The 12,648-nt window shown below is 46.7% G+C and overlaps 1 protein-coding gene across 1 annotated transcript in view; it reads left to right on the forward strand.

The window, feature by feature from the left end:
- CSMD2 (CUB and Sushi multiple domains 2) overlaps positions 1-12,648 on the forward strand; it is a 310,633-nt gene that overhangs the window by 235,140 nt on the left and 62,845 nt on the right. Inside the window, exons 32-37 of the mRNA XM_049820686.1 lie at positions 785-898; positions 1,042-1,137; positions 3,233-3,436; positions 3,977-4,101; positions 8,371-8,467; positions 9,473-9,577. Of these exons, the coding sequence (XP_049676643.1) occupies positions 785-898; positions 1,042-1,137; positions 3,233-3,436; positions 3,977-4,101; positions 8,371-8,467; positions 9,473-9,577 (741 nt within the window). The remainder of the gene's footprint in view (positions 1-784; positions 899-1,041; positions 1,138-3,232; positions 3,437-3,976; positions 4,102-8,370; positions 8,468-9,472; positions 9,578-12,648) is intronic.

Raw genomic sequence — 12,648 nt, forward strand, 5'->3', positions numbered from 1 at the left:
CTTGTGAAACTGCAACTGGGCACTTACAACTTGAAAATGCAAAGCTAGGAGAGGAGGCAAACGGGAGAAAAAAAAAAAAAATCTTCTAAGTGCAGATTTGGGAGCAAAAAACCTGTTGTTATATTCTGAAAAATAAAGATAAATAACTGAAGTGTCTTTGCTTTAGCTAAAAAAAAAAATGGTCTGACCCTCTCATTATTATTTTCTCCCATTTACAAGCTCTGCCTGTTCCTGGGTGCATTTACAGCGTGTGCAGTAAGACCCAGAGCACTGCACGGCTCCGTCGTTAGCAGTCTCTGTAGACGGGCTTAGGACTGACTGTTAATAAAACGATGCGTGTCCTCTCTCCCTAGCAGTCATCCTCCCTGACCAGAGAGGTTCAATCTAGAAATTAAGTTCTTCGGGACAGGGATTGTTATTTTGTTCAGGTTTTGTACAATGCCTAACCCAATGGGAGCCTGCTTCATGACAGTGGTTCAATACAACCAATAAATAATAATTATCAGTTGGTGAAATTATATACCTTGTGTTATGTAGGCAGGCAAATGGGATGATTCATAGAAGAATCCCTTTTGGCCTATGAATCAGTGTTAAAGCGTACTGGCAAGTGAACACGGGGGAGGCTGGTTGCTGCTTCTGTTATGCCTACTTTGTGGATAAATAAAGGGCTCCCATCTTCCAGGGCTGTCAGTCAGGCCCGTTTTATCTTTGGCAAGCTCCTGAAATAAAAGCAGCTGAAAAGCCTCAGCTTGCCTGCCCCGACTGGTTCTCTCTCTCTTGGCAGTGGTCTTTGGGCAGTTCGCCTTCTTCCAGACCGCGCTCAACGACATCATCGAAGTCCACGACGGCCCCAACCAGCACTCCCGGCTCCTCAGCTCCCTCTCGGGCTCTCATACAGGTGGGGAACGTCTCCCTCTTGCTGCTGGGAGAAGCAAGCGAAAAATGCAGCCTGCCATTTAACACCTTGCTCTGTGCGACCCATTTGTGTAGCTAATGCTGTAATCTCCGTCTCTCCTGGTTTTTCTCTTTCTCTTCATCTAGGTGAATCATTACCGTTAGCTACCACCAACCAGATTCTCATCAAATTTAGTTCCAAGGGTCAATCTACAGCCAAAGGTTTTCATTTTGTCTACCAAGGTGAGTACAGTTGTGTTCCGGAGATGTCCTCAGGTTGATCCCAAGATAATAAGTCAAAAATACAGTCGTTGTCTTGAAGCGTCCTGAACTGCTTTTGGCGTCTGTGGGGCCTTGCACGCTTTCTGTCTGAACAGGAGATACCACAGGAGGTTAAGATTATTTTGGTAGCACTGAACTTGCAAGGCTGTCTGGCTTCTGTAGGTACTTCGTATTCAAACCTTCCATTTTCATTCAGCCTCAATCCTCGCACGTCCCAGGATTAGTATCAGAAGTATCTCATTGAATCATGCCCTGACTACGCAGTGAGTTCTTGAGATATATACCCAAGCAATTTTTTCCCACTGGCGTTTTAGCACATTTCTCAGTGTAAGCAGCTGAACGCTTGTCTAGCAGCTCTGTAAAATCCTTCCTCTCTGCGTGTCATAGGCTTAGGTCTCCTGCTGTCAAACTTTTGCCCCTTGATCCTTTCAGTAACAGCTTGCATTGCATTGGGTGAGTCCCACTTAGAGATTTTAAAGTAGTAAATAGAAAGTGATGTACAGAATAGTGGGAAAACAGAAGGGCGTTCTCACCCACGTGCTTTGTATAGTTATCTGCGGTTCAGCCAAGCTTTTACATGCGCGTTACTGTAAAGCGGGGACAGACAGCAGGGGCAACCTGTGCCTTCTCTGGGGACGAAGGGAAGCATGGTTTGGATTTTATAGTATCCAGAGATCCGTTCTCTTGAATTTCTGCCCAATTATTGTAAAACAACTGTAGTTCTGATAGTAATCTTTAGACATTTCAGCAAAGCAAAGGTTTTGATGAAATCAGTAAAGATTACCTCCTCCCTCCTGCATACTAATTATGGGCTGCACACTCTTCAGCGATTACTGCGTGGAAAGCAAGAGTAAAAGAGCGAGCCAGCCCTGGTTTTGCAGGTCTGCCTGGCCAGGCTCGAATGGCGTTTGCTCTCATTTTTACATCAACGGGAGTTCTCTCTCCCAAAACCTCCCCTACCCAGTGATGCACGTGCATGGCACGTTCCCCCGAGGTGAAGGAATTGGGAGCCTGAAGCAGCGTGTTGAAAGCAGCCTGAACTGGAGAGCGGAGCTGCAGGGGCAAGCACACAGGCTGAGCTGGGGTTATCTGAGCAGGGGTACAGATCCATGAGTATTTTGGCTATCTTGGATTTGCCCAAAACAGTGCCTCATCATAAGTAGCTCCTTTCTGCTTTTCCATTCCCCTCCCCAGACCACTGACACACTTCAGCTTCTTACTGATCATCTCGCACGATGCCTTTGGCAGTAGGTTTGACATTCATCTCTCTGAATCAAATTAAAATCAAACAATATAGCTAATGTGCTCATCATCTCCACATTTTTTTTTCCCCCTCCCAGCAACTCGGGCATTAAACACTAATAAATTGTAAAGTAACTCAGAGAAAAATATTAATTGATTTCTTCCTCAGCAATAGCCGTTTCTTTGACTCGTTTTTTTTCCCCTCACTTATCTGTCAGACTCTTTGACTCGTTTCCAGCATTGAACAGGAATGCAGGCAATTTCAACAGTTGGGGCTATGCAGCATCACAACTTAAATTCCCCTTTTCTTTCTTTTACCTTTCTCACCGTGAAGAAGATTGTTTGAAATTGCTGTCCTTTATAGTAATGACGCCAAGTGAGCAGAGAAACCTAAAAGGTTTTCTGCTGAGGCTCTAGCATTATATGGCGAACCAACTTTTTGGAAAGTCATTGCTGAATGCCTTGGTTTTGCTATTTAGAAATGACTTTTCTGATGCGGTGGTAAGTTTTCTGAAGGCAAACAGTCTCATCTTAGAAAGCATGCATGGTTCTGTAATGTCCTTGCTGCTTTTATTTCAAATGTCACTTGAATTGACAGAAATTTGAGTGAAATGTTTTTTCTTTTTCTTCTCGGTGGGTTCAGCCTCTCTTTGGGGGTTTAGGTATAATCAGATTCCTGCGTTGGTTTTAGCGGCTCTTTAATTTGGCACTTTAAATATTTCCAAAACGTTCGCTCTAATAATTTTTCGGTATGTTTTCTTTTTGTTTTGCAATTGCGCGCTCTCCCGCTGGTTTCTCCTGTCTGCGATGCAAGCGGTTCCTCGAACCAGTGCCACCCAGTGCAGCTCGGTCCCGGAGCCTCGCTACGGCCGGCGGCTGGGCAGCGATTTTGCGGTTGGGGCGGTGGTGCGGTTCGAGTGCAGCGCTGGATACACGCTCCAGGGCTCCCGGAGCATCGAGTGCCTGACCATGCCTGGGGCGCTGGCTCAGTGGAACGTTTCGGTACCCACCTGTGTGGGTAGGTATCTTTGGGCTTGGGGGAAGAAAAGACAAAACAGGTCAAAAGTTTGTGCTAGAAGAATAAATTACATCCTTTGGGATGGTTTAAAACAAAAAAAAACCAAAAAAACCCCCAACAAACCAGACAAATAAAAAAATTTTTTTCATACCTCTAAGATACAAAAGCCAGGGCTGCCTATGAACAAAGGCAGTTCATCCCAAATGTCTGGAAAGGGACCTTTTGGATTCAATACTCGTTGTGAGATCTGGGACAGCACCTACAATAAATTAGATCTGAAAGCTGCTTTCACCTTCTTTGGAGGAGAGCAGTTCCTGAAGAACCAGTCTCGTGGGCTGATGTACCCGGTGTTCCCCACACCTAAGTTCCGTGCGCTGCTTGTGTTAGAGGTTATAGGAGAGAGTTCCTGAAAAAAGGATTATTAATACAAATCTTATTCTTAAATCGTGAGCCAATTCTGCTTGCTTTTTTGTTTTAAGAGAACGTTTTTAGTATAAAGCCAAGTCCTTCCACTTTCAAACAGTATTTTGCTTATTTCAGTGCCATGTGGTGGAAATTTGACTGAACGCAAAGGAACCATCCTGTCCCCTGGCTTCCCTGAGCCGTACCTGAATAGCCTCAACTGCGTGTGGAAGATAACAGTCCCTGAAGGAGCGGGGATACAGGTACGGTTGCAGCACGGTCTGGAGAGGAGAACGCACGGTATCTGGTGCGCTTACAGAGCCCACGTCTTAGGAAGTTGCTGCTCCTCACAGGAAAGAGATCGGTTCAATGTAATTCTCTGGAATCGGACATTTATTTACGCTGTGACTATCAGAAGTGGGTAATGTTTCAATGGATTTTTGCCTCTCGGAGGCGCGCTCTGTGGGAAATCCACTGGAGCCGTGTGGCTGTTCTGGTGTAACAAAATAATAGTGGTACTTTGGGCGTATATCTTTATACTGCTTAATTATGCAATGTTGAAAGCAATGTAAGCTACACCAAGGAAGAGTTGCTTGCTCGGAGTGCCTGCGTGGATTTGTTATGCCAGCAGAGTTGTAGCACTATGATTATACAATTACAGCTTTGCTGTTCATTGTCTCCAGGTAAATGAGCTCTCTCTTCAGGTCTTTTTGTGGTCCTTATCATTCCTCTGCAGAAATAGTCCTGCAAGCTAGAGGATATTGAGAATTAAGCCCAGTATCGGAGACCGAGCCTTAGATAAAGCTCCCATTCAGCACATACATGCCTCGTCCTCACGGAAGGACTCTCACCATGTGTTACTCTGACGTCACTTGATGCACAGGAGATGGATTCTTTAACAGGTTCATTCATTCCACAGGCCTCATTATCAGAGGGTTTCTTTCTTCTTCTTTACAGCACTCTGTCTGTGAGGGTTTTGCTCATTAAGTGTTTTTATTCCTCTATCGTGTATTTGGCTAATGGGCTTGTAGGTGGGTTCCTCCCTCTCTGCAGCACTCGCAGGTGTTGGCGCACAGCAGTTGTGTCTCTCTCAACAGTTTTATTGAAACGCCAGCTTTGCTTTGCTGGATTACAGTTGTTCTCTCCCAGCGGGGGATTTTTACCTTGTGCCACCATCGTAACTCCAACAGAAACCTTGAACCTGGGTCTGGGACGGACAGAGCTGGTGGGAGCAGAACCAGGGGCATCACAGTGAAAGAGCACGAGCCTGGAGTAAAATTTTGTGCCCTCTGCCAGGCTTGTGCTGCGTCCAGTCCGGCAAATTCCGCTCTCCTCTTTGGTTGTGAAGCCATTTAAAACAATGTTTTCAAAAGCTTCAGAGCTCACCGTTGTTTCCTTCCCATTCATCTGGAATTTTAGCTGTGCTCAAAACCCCCAAATGGCAGGAGGATCCATTTAGCTCAGCCAAACGTCTGAACAGTTGAGGCAGCTTGCAAGTTGCTTGGGACTCCTGGGATCGGGAGGTGATAATTCACTTAATTTTTAAAGCGATGTAAATAGATGTCTGTATTCTGCACTGCCGTGTTCTGAATGCAAACCTTCACTGCCACTTCTCAGCCCGCGGAGCAGTTTTTGCACGTCTGCTAAGCTTAGAGGAAAGCGAGTATTACAGCGGGCTGTTAAAAGAATGTCTTTATTCATAAGTACTTGTTTCTCACCTCTTTGGTTGTGCAAACGCAGCTCTCGCGTAAAACCGGAAAATGTAATGGCAAAGTGTTTTAAAGGTTTGTGGTTTTTTGTTTACCCCTTTCCTGCTGGATGTGACTTCTTGCAAGGGAAATGGGTATCTAAGGGTCTAACACAGAACGCAAGCAAACAAAAAGTGTGTCCTGTGGCTGAGCTCTAACGCTGCCAAGCCCGGAGTTCAGTTTCTAGGTCTAGAAGTTTTTGGTGAAGGGCAGGACCGTGACGCTTGTCTCCGGTGCTCAGCAAGAGTCCCTGCGGACCCCCACCCATGCTGGGGTCTCCGCTTCCAGCTGGGCTGCGCTGTGCGGAGGACACCGCGCCGTCGGTGTGCCGAAACACCCGCCGTCCCTCGGCTCTGCCCTTGGACGCCGGCCGGTCGGGGGATGACATCATCCTTTGACGTCAAACCAGATGACGTCAGCGTGTGACACTGAGACTTCCACTGGAAGTCTTCGGTGGGGGGAAAAGGCATGGCGGAAGGTATCGGCCCCCAGGAAGGAGAACGGCCGCAGGGAAGCCCTGTGCAGGAGCTGGCGGCTGGGGACAGCCCAGAGGCGGGGTGATGGCCACGCAGCTGGAGCTGCTGGGCTCCTGTGCAGCAGCTCTGGAACCTGCCCCGCTCGCGTTGGCTCCACTTCCCCCGTCACCCCCTTTTGTGCGCGAGATGTTCTCAGTTATTAGATAGTAATTTAAGCGTCGGTTTACCCTTGTTTTGTACAACAATTACAGGTTAAACAACTGTAAATCAGAGGAGGAGGTGAAATTAAAGCTTTCTTGGTAGTGGCGAGTCACTAGCAGGATTTTTATGTAATCAGTGTACGAGCTAGCACTTCTGCTATGAATTATTCATTCCTGTAGCAAACCTTCCTGAGTGAATTAATTTATATACATGGCAGTAAATAGATGCAGATCCCTTGTGAATCCACATGTCAGACTAGAATTAGGACCTTAAAAATGTTTATTCCGTTAAGTTGGGGGGGAGGATAGTAAATAATTTAGAAAATATAAGAGCAAACAAAATGCACATTCTCAATCCACGTTCTCTTTCAAGAATGTAAATCACAATAGGGGTGTAATTACGCAGGCTGAAAGGTATTGACTTGGTCAGTGTGATCAGTAATGGCTCTGCAGGGGTCACTGCAATTTCTGCTAGATGAACTCTACTTATTTTTGGGGGGAAAAAAAACCCAAACAACTTTGCAGGAACTGTATAGCCTGCTTTAGTATTCAGAATAAATCAAGGAGGAAAAAGGTTAAAATGGCAGAAATAATGAGGTTTGATTTTTTTTTTTTTTTTTTTTTTCCTCCCCCTAATGTGTGTGTTTTATTTTGTGTTTAGCAGAGCAAAGGCAAGCGAGATATTTGGAGTGGATGAGTAAATACAGAAGAACACTGCAGGAAAGAAAGGGAGGGGGTTTCACAGAATTACTAGAGGGAAGAGTGAGCGAGTGTATGTGCATGTGTGTGCGTGCGCGTATGCGTGCGTGCAGCGAAGATTTGCAGGGCATTGAAATCTCTTCACAGTGTTCAGTCCAGTGAACGTGTCCTGCTGAGCTCTGCGCTTAAGGGAGTAATTCTATTGAATTCAACAGGCCGACTGCAGATCAGAAGCATTAGGCTTGGTAGGAAATCTTCGTCCAAAGAGACCTCAAAGAATTGAGGCTCTGCAGTAAGCAGATGTCTGAAGGCTGGAAGTAAAGGGAAATCTACCTGCCCGAATTACCAAAGTTCCGGCATTCTCCCCAAACCCACGGGCAGCGGCTTCTGCCGCACGCCAAGAAATGAAGCCTTTTGTTTGGTGCCAAGTTGTACGAGCCATTTATGTTCCTGATTTGTCTTTAAGGATCCTTTTTTAGGTTGTTGGCCTAGAAGTTTAATTTGAGGTACCGCGTGTTTGAAAATTTCATCTAGAGCTTAGAAATTAAAGTTGGTTTTCTCCAAATAGTGCTGGCTTTCTCCCAGGTTTGCTGTCTCGGGCTGTTCACCAAACTTAACCTACAGCACGGCTTATTTTCCTGAATGGGACACTAAATACTTTGAACCCCCAAGATTTAGGAATAAAGGCAGAATCAATTGTAATGGTAATCAAGGAAAACAAATCTGTGCAATTACATGTAGATATTTGCTCAAGTATAAGAGCTGCTTTTCAGTGTAAATGCAGATTTATGAGATCTCATGATGTTACTCGTTTGAGGACTGCATTGATGTTCTAACTAATGGAGTCAAGTGACTTCCTTAAGCCTTCAAACCTTATGGGGCACGGCAGAGAAAGGTGGGAAATTCGAAAATGCAACTTGAGTGATTTGACTAAAAGCTGAGAAACAAGGCTGTTGCAGAAACTTCATTGGATTAAAAAGGCCTTGTGGTTTAATGGGGGTTTCTTTGTTTTTATTTCAGCTCTTGGGTTACTAGTGGTTGCTTTCATTTGAAAGTGTTGCAGAAGTCTTCAGGGATTTCACAAAACAGGAAAAAACTCAAATTTTCAGCTGCTGCAAATTAGCTGTGAAATTACAGGAGCTCTCCTTTTGTAGCAGTGGAAGACAGCACCCCGATACGGAAATTTGGTGTGGAGTTTGTTGGAAAATAGCTGTATAACCCAAACGGTGGTAGTCAAAGCAATAGGTTTCCAAGTTTTGCCGGTGTATTAGCACAGATAAGTAGCAGTGCTGACTTAAAGCCCCAGAGTGTGTTGCTAACTTTATTAGCGTCCCTTTTATTGATACTATTTTGGTTTATTAGCATGATTGCAGGAGTTGTACTGTTACTTTTTTCTTTTTTCTCTTCAGATCCAGGTGATCAGTTTTGTTACTGAGCAGAACTGGGATTCCCTGGAAGTGTTCGATGGAGGAGATAACACAGCCACCATGCTGGGAAGTTTCTCTGGTACGTGTTCAGCAACATGTTCAGTGAAGCCCGTCGGCGCGTGCTTAATTCCTATTCACATCAGCTGGACTTCAGCACGTACATAAATTTAAGTATATGCTTAAGTGCTTCAAAAACTCAGAATAGATTTAAGCATGTGCTTAATGGAAATCATATGCTTTGTTGAATTGGGAATTTGATTACTGTCTTCCTGCAGAAATGTGGATAGAGAGCCTTAAACACAGAACCAGGGGGTTAGGTTTGGGTTTTTTTGCCAAAACCCATGAGTACTTCCACAGCCTGGAAGCGAGGGTTCCCGCAGCGCTGCTGGGTTGTGTGGGGTTAGCTCAGGCCGCTGCACTTGGTGAGTTAACCCAGCCTGGCCGATTGGCACCAAACTGGATGAAGGGCAACAAAACACCCTTTCTTTTGCTCAGCAGTGGGGACCATGGGTTTTAGCAGAGCAGGGAGCAGCAAGCACCCCGAGACCATTGTAAAGCTTTCAAATAGCAGAGCCACTTGCAAACCGATGGCACCGATTCTTGCTTATTTAATGAACAAATGTGCTCAAAGTGCTCTGAGGTTGGTAAGGAGAAGGGTCGTGCGTAAAGCCCAGCAGACTCTGCTCCCAGTGCTGCATTTGGGATGGAGCTGCCCTGATGTGGTGCTGCAACAGCTTCTAGGGAATGAGGCAGGAGAAGGAATCCGGACCTTGCAGGGGAACCTGCGCTCCACCCACGCTGTTTCTCATCACTGGTTCCCTTTTCAATACTGCTAGTCTGTCTGGTCTGTAAGTGGTAAAACTTCACATGATAAAATTCACCAGTAGACTTTGAAAAGGCCATTGCCGAGAGGCCTTGGGTATTTCTCAATTGGCCTCATTAGAACCTGATCAAAACCAACAGAGCTTGTTAAGTTAAAGGACTTTCTGTTCTCAGCCTCTCCTGCAGCTAGTCTCCGAGGACACGGAGGAGGAAAAAAGAATCCTTCCTCTTCAGTATCTTTGTGCATCTCTTGTTTTCCTAGGAACTACAGTGCCTGCGCTGCTGAACAGCACTTCAAACCAGCTCTATCTGCATTTCTATTCGGATATCAGCGTCTCTGCTGCCGGCTTTCACCTGGAATACAAAAGTAAGAGCAATTCAGCCTTGATCTCGCAGTTCCTCTGAGCGATGGGGAGATGGTTACGGAGCTGTTGCCTTGTAGAAGTAGAAGCTGCTTAGTGGGGAAGGGCTGGGCTTTAAGGCCCATGCTTACGTGGTTCCTTGCTTTCAAGGTGCAGAGAGGGATGAACGTTAAATGGAGAACAGATGCAGCAGAGGAGATGCAGGGTCATGGTGTGCCCCTCGTTTTGCTGCTGATGCACTTCGTAGCACCTGTTTGGTTTCCGTGTTTTAGCGCAGGAGGAGTTGTGGAGGCCAGAGTATTAAAAATTCATGGAGAGTTGGCCTGTTCCACACAGTGCTGCAATCTTTGCTCGGGAAGCGCCTAAAATGATGCTTGTCAGAGGTTGCCTGCTCTTCGCATTCAGTATCGGTCATTGCTGGAAACAGCAGGCAGGGCTAGAGAGATCTTCATAGGATAATTCTGGTCGGAAGGGACCTCGGAGGTCATCTCATCGAACCTCCTGCCGAAAGCAGGGTCGGATGTGAGATAAAACTAGCTGACTCACTTTACACGTCTTCATGCAGTCTGTGCTTGGAAAAACTCTGGGCAGCCTCTCGTCGCAGGACGAGTGCTTGCAGCCCCCGGCTGTCCTGGTGCTCCGCTGCTGAACTCGGCGGTCCACTTTATCGATGTTTTCCTTATGCTGTGGGGCGCAAAACTGGGCACAAGAGGTTAGGTGCTGTCTAATGGGTGTTGAGTGGGGGGGAGGTAATCCCCTCCCTCTGTCTGCTGGCTGTCCTCCTGTCCGTACAGCCCAGGAGCTGCCTTTGCTGCCAGGGCACGCAGCTAGATCCTGCTCAGCTTATCTGCTGAAACGGTATTTTTCTCTCTCTCTGCTTTGTGTTTAGAGGCGCGGTGTCCCTCGTGATCGATGCAAATGCACGGCCACCCTCCTCCTGCAGTCTCCAACTCGGGGAGGCACGCTGGCCCGAGCTAAACGGCAAGTTTTGCGATCACGTTCCGAGGGAGACAGTGCCCAGAGCGTGGGCACCCTCTCCTTTCTCCCTCTCCCCGAACCGTTGGAGAGTTTCGTGGGTTCATCTGTAACGGATTATGCCGACACCCTAGCAGAATGGCAGCACTTTGCTTCCAGCAGGTCTCATGCAAGGTTGCGTTCGGTTCTCGGGTATACAGACCTGGGAACGTCATCATATGTGATGATACGCAGAGTCTGTATTTAAAAAAAATAAATCCTCAGTGGTAAGAGAACAGACCTGACTAAAAGTGGAAGACGTGGAAGGGAAGAGAGTCTCTTGGGAAAGGGCTGTCGGGTTTGGATAATGATGCCAAAAATTCAGTCTCCCCCATGTCTGTGTTTTGATTCCTGCTGTTGGAGCAGATGTCCGTTCAGGAAGGGTGTGCTACAGCCGAGGTGTGGTGGGTCACGGTGACGGTGGCTGTTACCTCGCCAATGGTACCGTACTGAGGGCTTGAATTATTCACATCTAGTCCGGCAGCAGCACAGGCAGAGTACGAGCAAGCAGGTGCAGAATGGCAGCTCTCGGCTCTATTCAGCACATCTAAATTGAACGTTCAGCTAGCAGTCAGGAAAGCAAGCAGGCTTGTGCATTTGCAGCGTGCTAAAGATACGGGTGCGACGGGGCCGGGAGCCAGTCTGGTTTTTGCGCAGCTCTCAGGGGACTGGTTAATGCGCGGTGACGGGCTGGCTCTGTTCCTGCGTTGGTAGCAGCGATGGCGAGCTGATGAGAGATGTGCTGGGACTGCTGTCTGTGTTCACGCAACCTTCCTTGGGGCGATGCAAACGTAATTGTTTCTTGCTGGACACTGTGTCTGATAATTGGTTCTGATCACAAATCTTGTGTTTGTCTCTGAAGCCGACCAATGTTCTGTTTATTTTTTCCAAAGAAGCAAGTAGATTTGAAAGCGCATTTCATTTTGTAAAATGTCCACAGAAATGGCATAGCTGTTTGCAGAGGCTGTGTGTGTGTGTTTTTAGAAGGCCAACTAGCACTAACCTTTCCAGGTTTTACTGGGTTTGCAGATTGAAACCTTGCATATTAACCGATCCAGCCAAGACTATGGCAACCAGCAAGACTGGGGAGACAAATCGTGCCCCAGATTGCTCTCTGGGAGCTGGAGAAATGGATGTTGTTTCAGGAATTCTCTTGCTGCGACTCTGTTTCTTCTCCATTTGTTTCAATGAATAAGCTCTTTGACGATCGTATTACCCCATTGCAACAATCATGTTCAGGTTTTTCATGAGGCTTGGGATTATCAGGCTTGTTTGGTTTCTTTGCTGAGAAAATGAATAGGTGTTGATTTTCAGGGCAGCTGCAAATAATGTATTTTTTGCTTTGCTCGTACAATTGGAATTTCACAGCTCTGAGCCCCAGGTTTTGTCTTTGTTCGGTTAGAGGTGCTGCAAGGAAGTTTCGAGAGCTAAGCTAAAACACCAGTTTGTTTCCTCCCCTTCTTTCACCCTCACTGGATTCCTCAAGCAAAGCTTGTATCTCTACATGCTCGAAAGCCAAAGCAGAGCAAGAAGAATTTAGGACCGAGTGAAACTCAGTGCCCACTGATGTGAATGGGAGGTTATTTAAAGCTATTTTCTCCCTTGGCTCTCTGAAGGTCAAGCGATACAGCCGTGTGTGGGGAGGGACTACATGTTTTCTTGCTGGGAAGCGTGACTCGGGTTTCAGGAGGAGAGTCAGCATCTCCTCTCTCGATTCTTTTTTTTTTTTTTTTTTTCATCTGCTTTCGGCTCAGCCTGCAGACCGTGGAGTTTAAGCAGAGCATTAGCCTTTGCAGCGATGCAGAAGGTTATCTTTTAGTGGCAGCTGCCAGCGCTGAGAGCGAGGGAGGTGCTGGCAGGCAGCTGAGCCGCGGTGGGTGCGAGGTGACTGCAGAGGCCGGTCTTCGTTTTATCTCCGTTTGGTATTGCAGAAGGCAGAGAGGGTGGCATGTGTGTAAAGGAGAGCACATCACCTGACACGCGACTTCGGGGATTGTTAATTGGGTTTGCAGCAGGATATTCCCAGTTGTAAATGTAGCTTAGACAGAAATGGGATTGAATG

The sequence above is a fragment of the Accipiter gentilis genome, chromosome 17 (assembly GCF_929443795.1).
Source record: "Accipiter gentilis chromosome 17, bAccGen1.1, whole genome shotgun sequence".
NCBI classification, from domain to species: Eukaryota; Metazoa; Chordata; class Aves; order Accipitriformes; family Accipitridae; genus Astur; species Astur gentilis.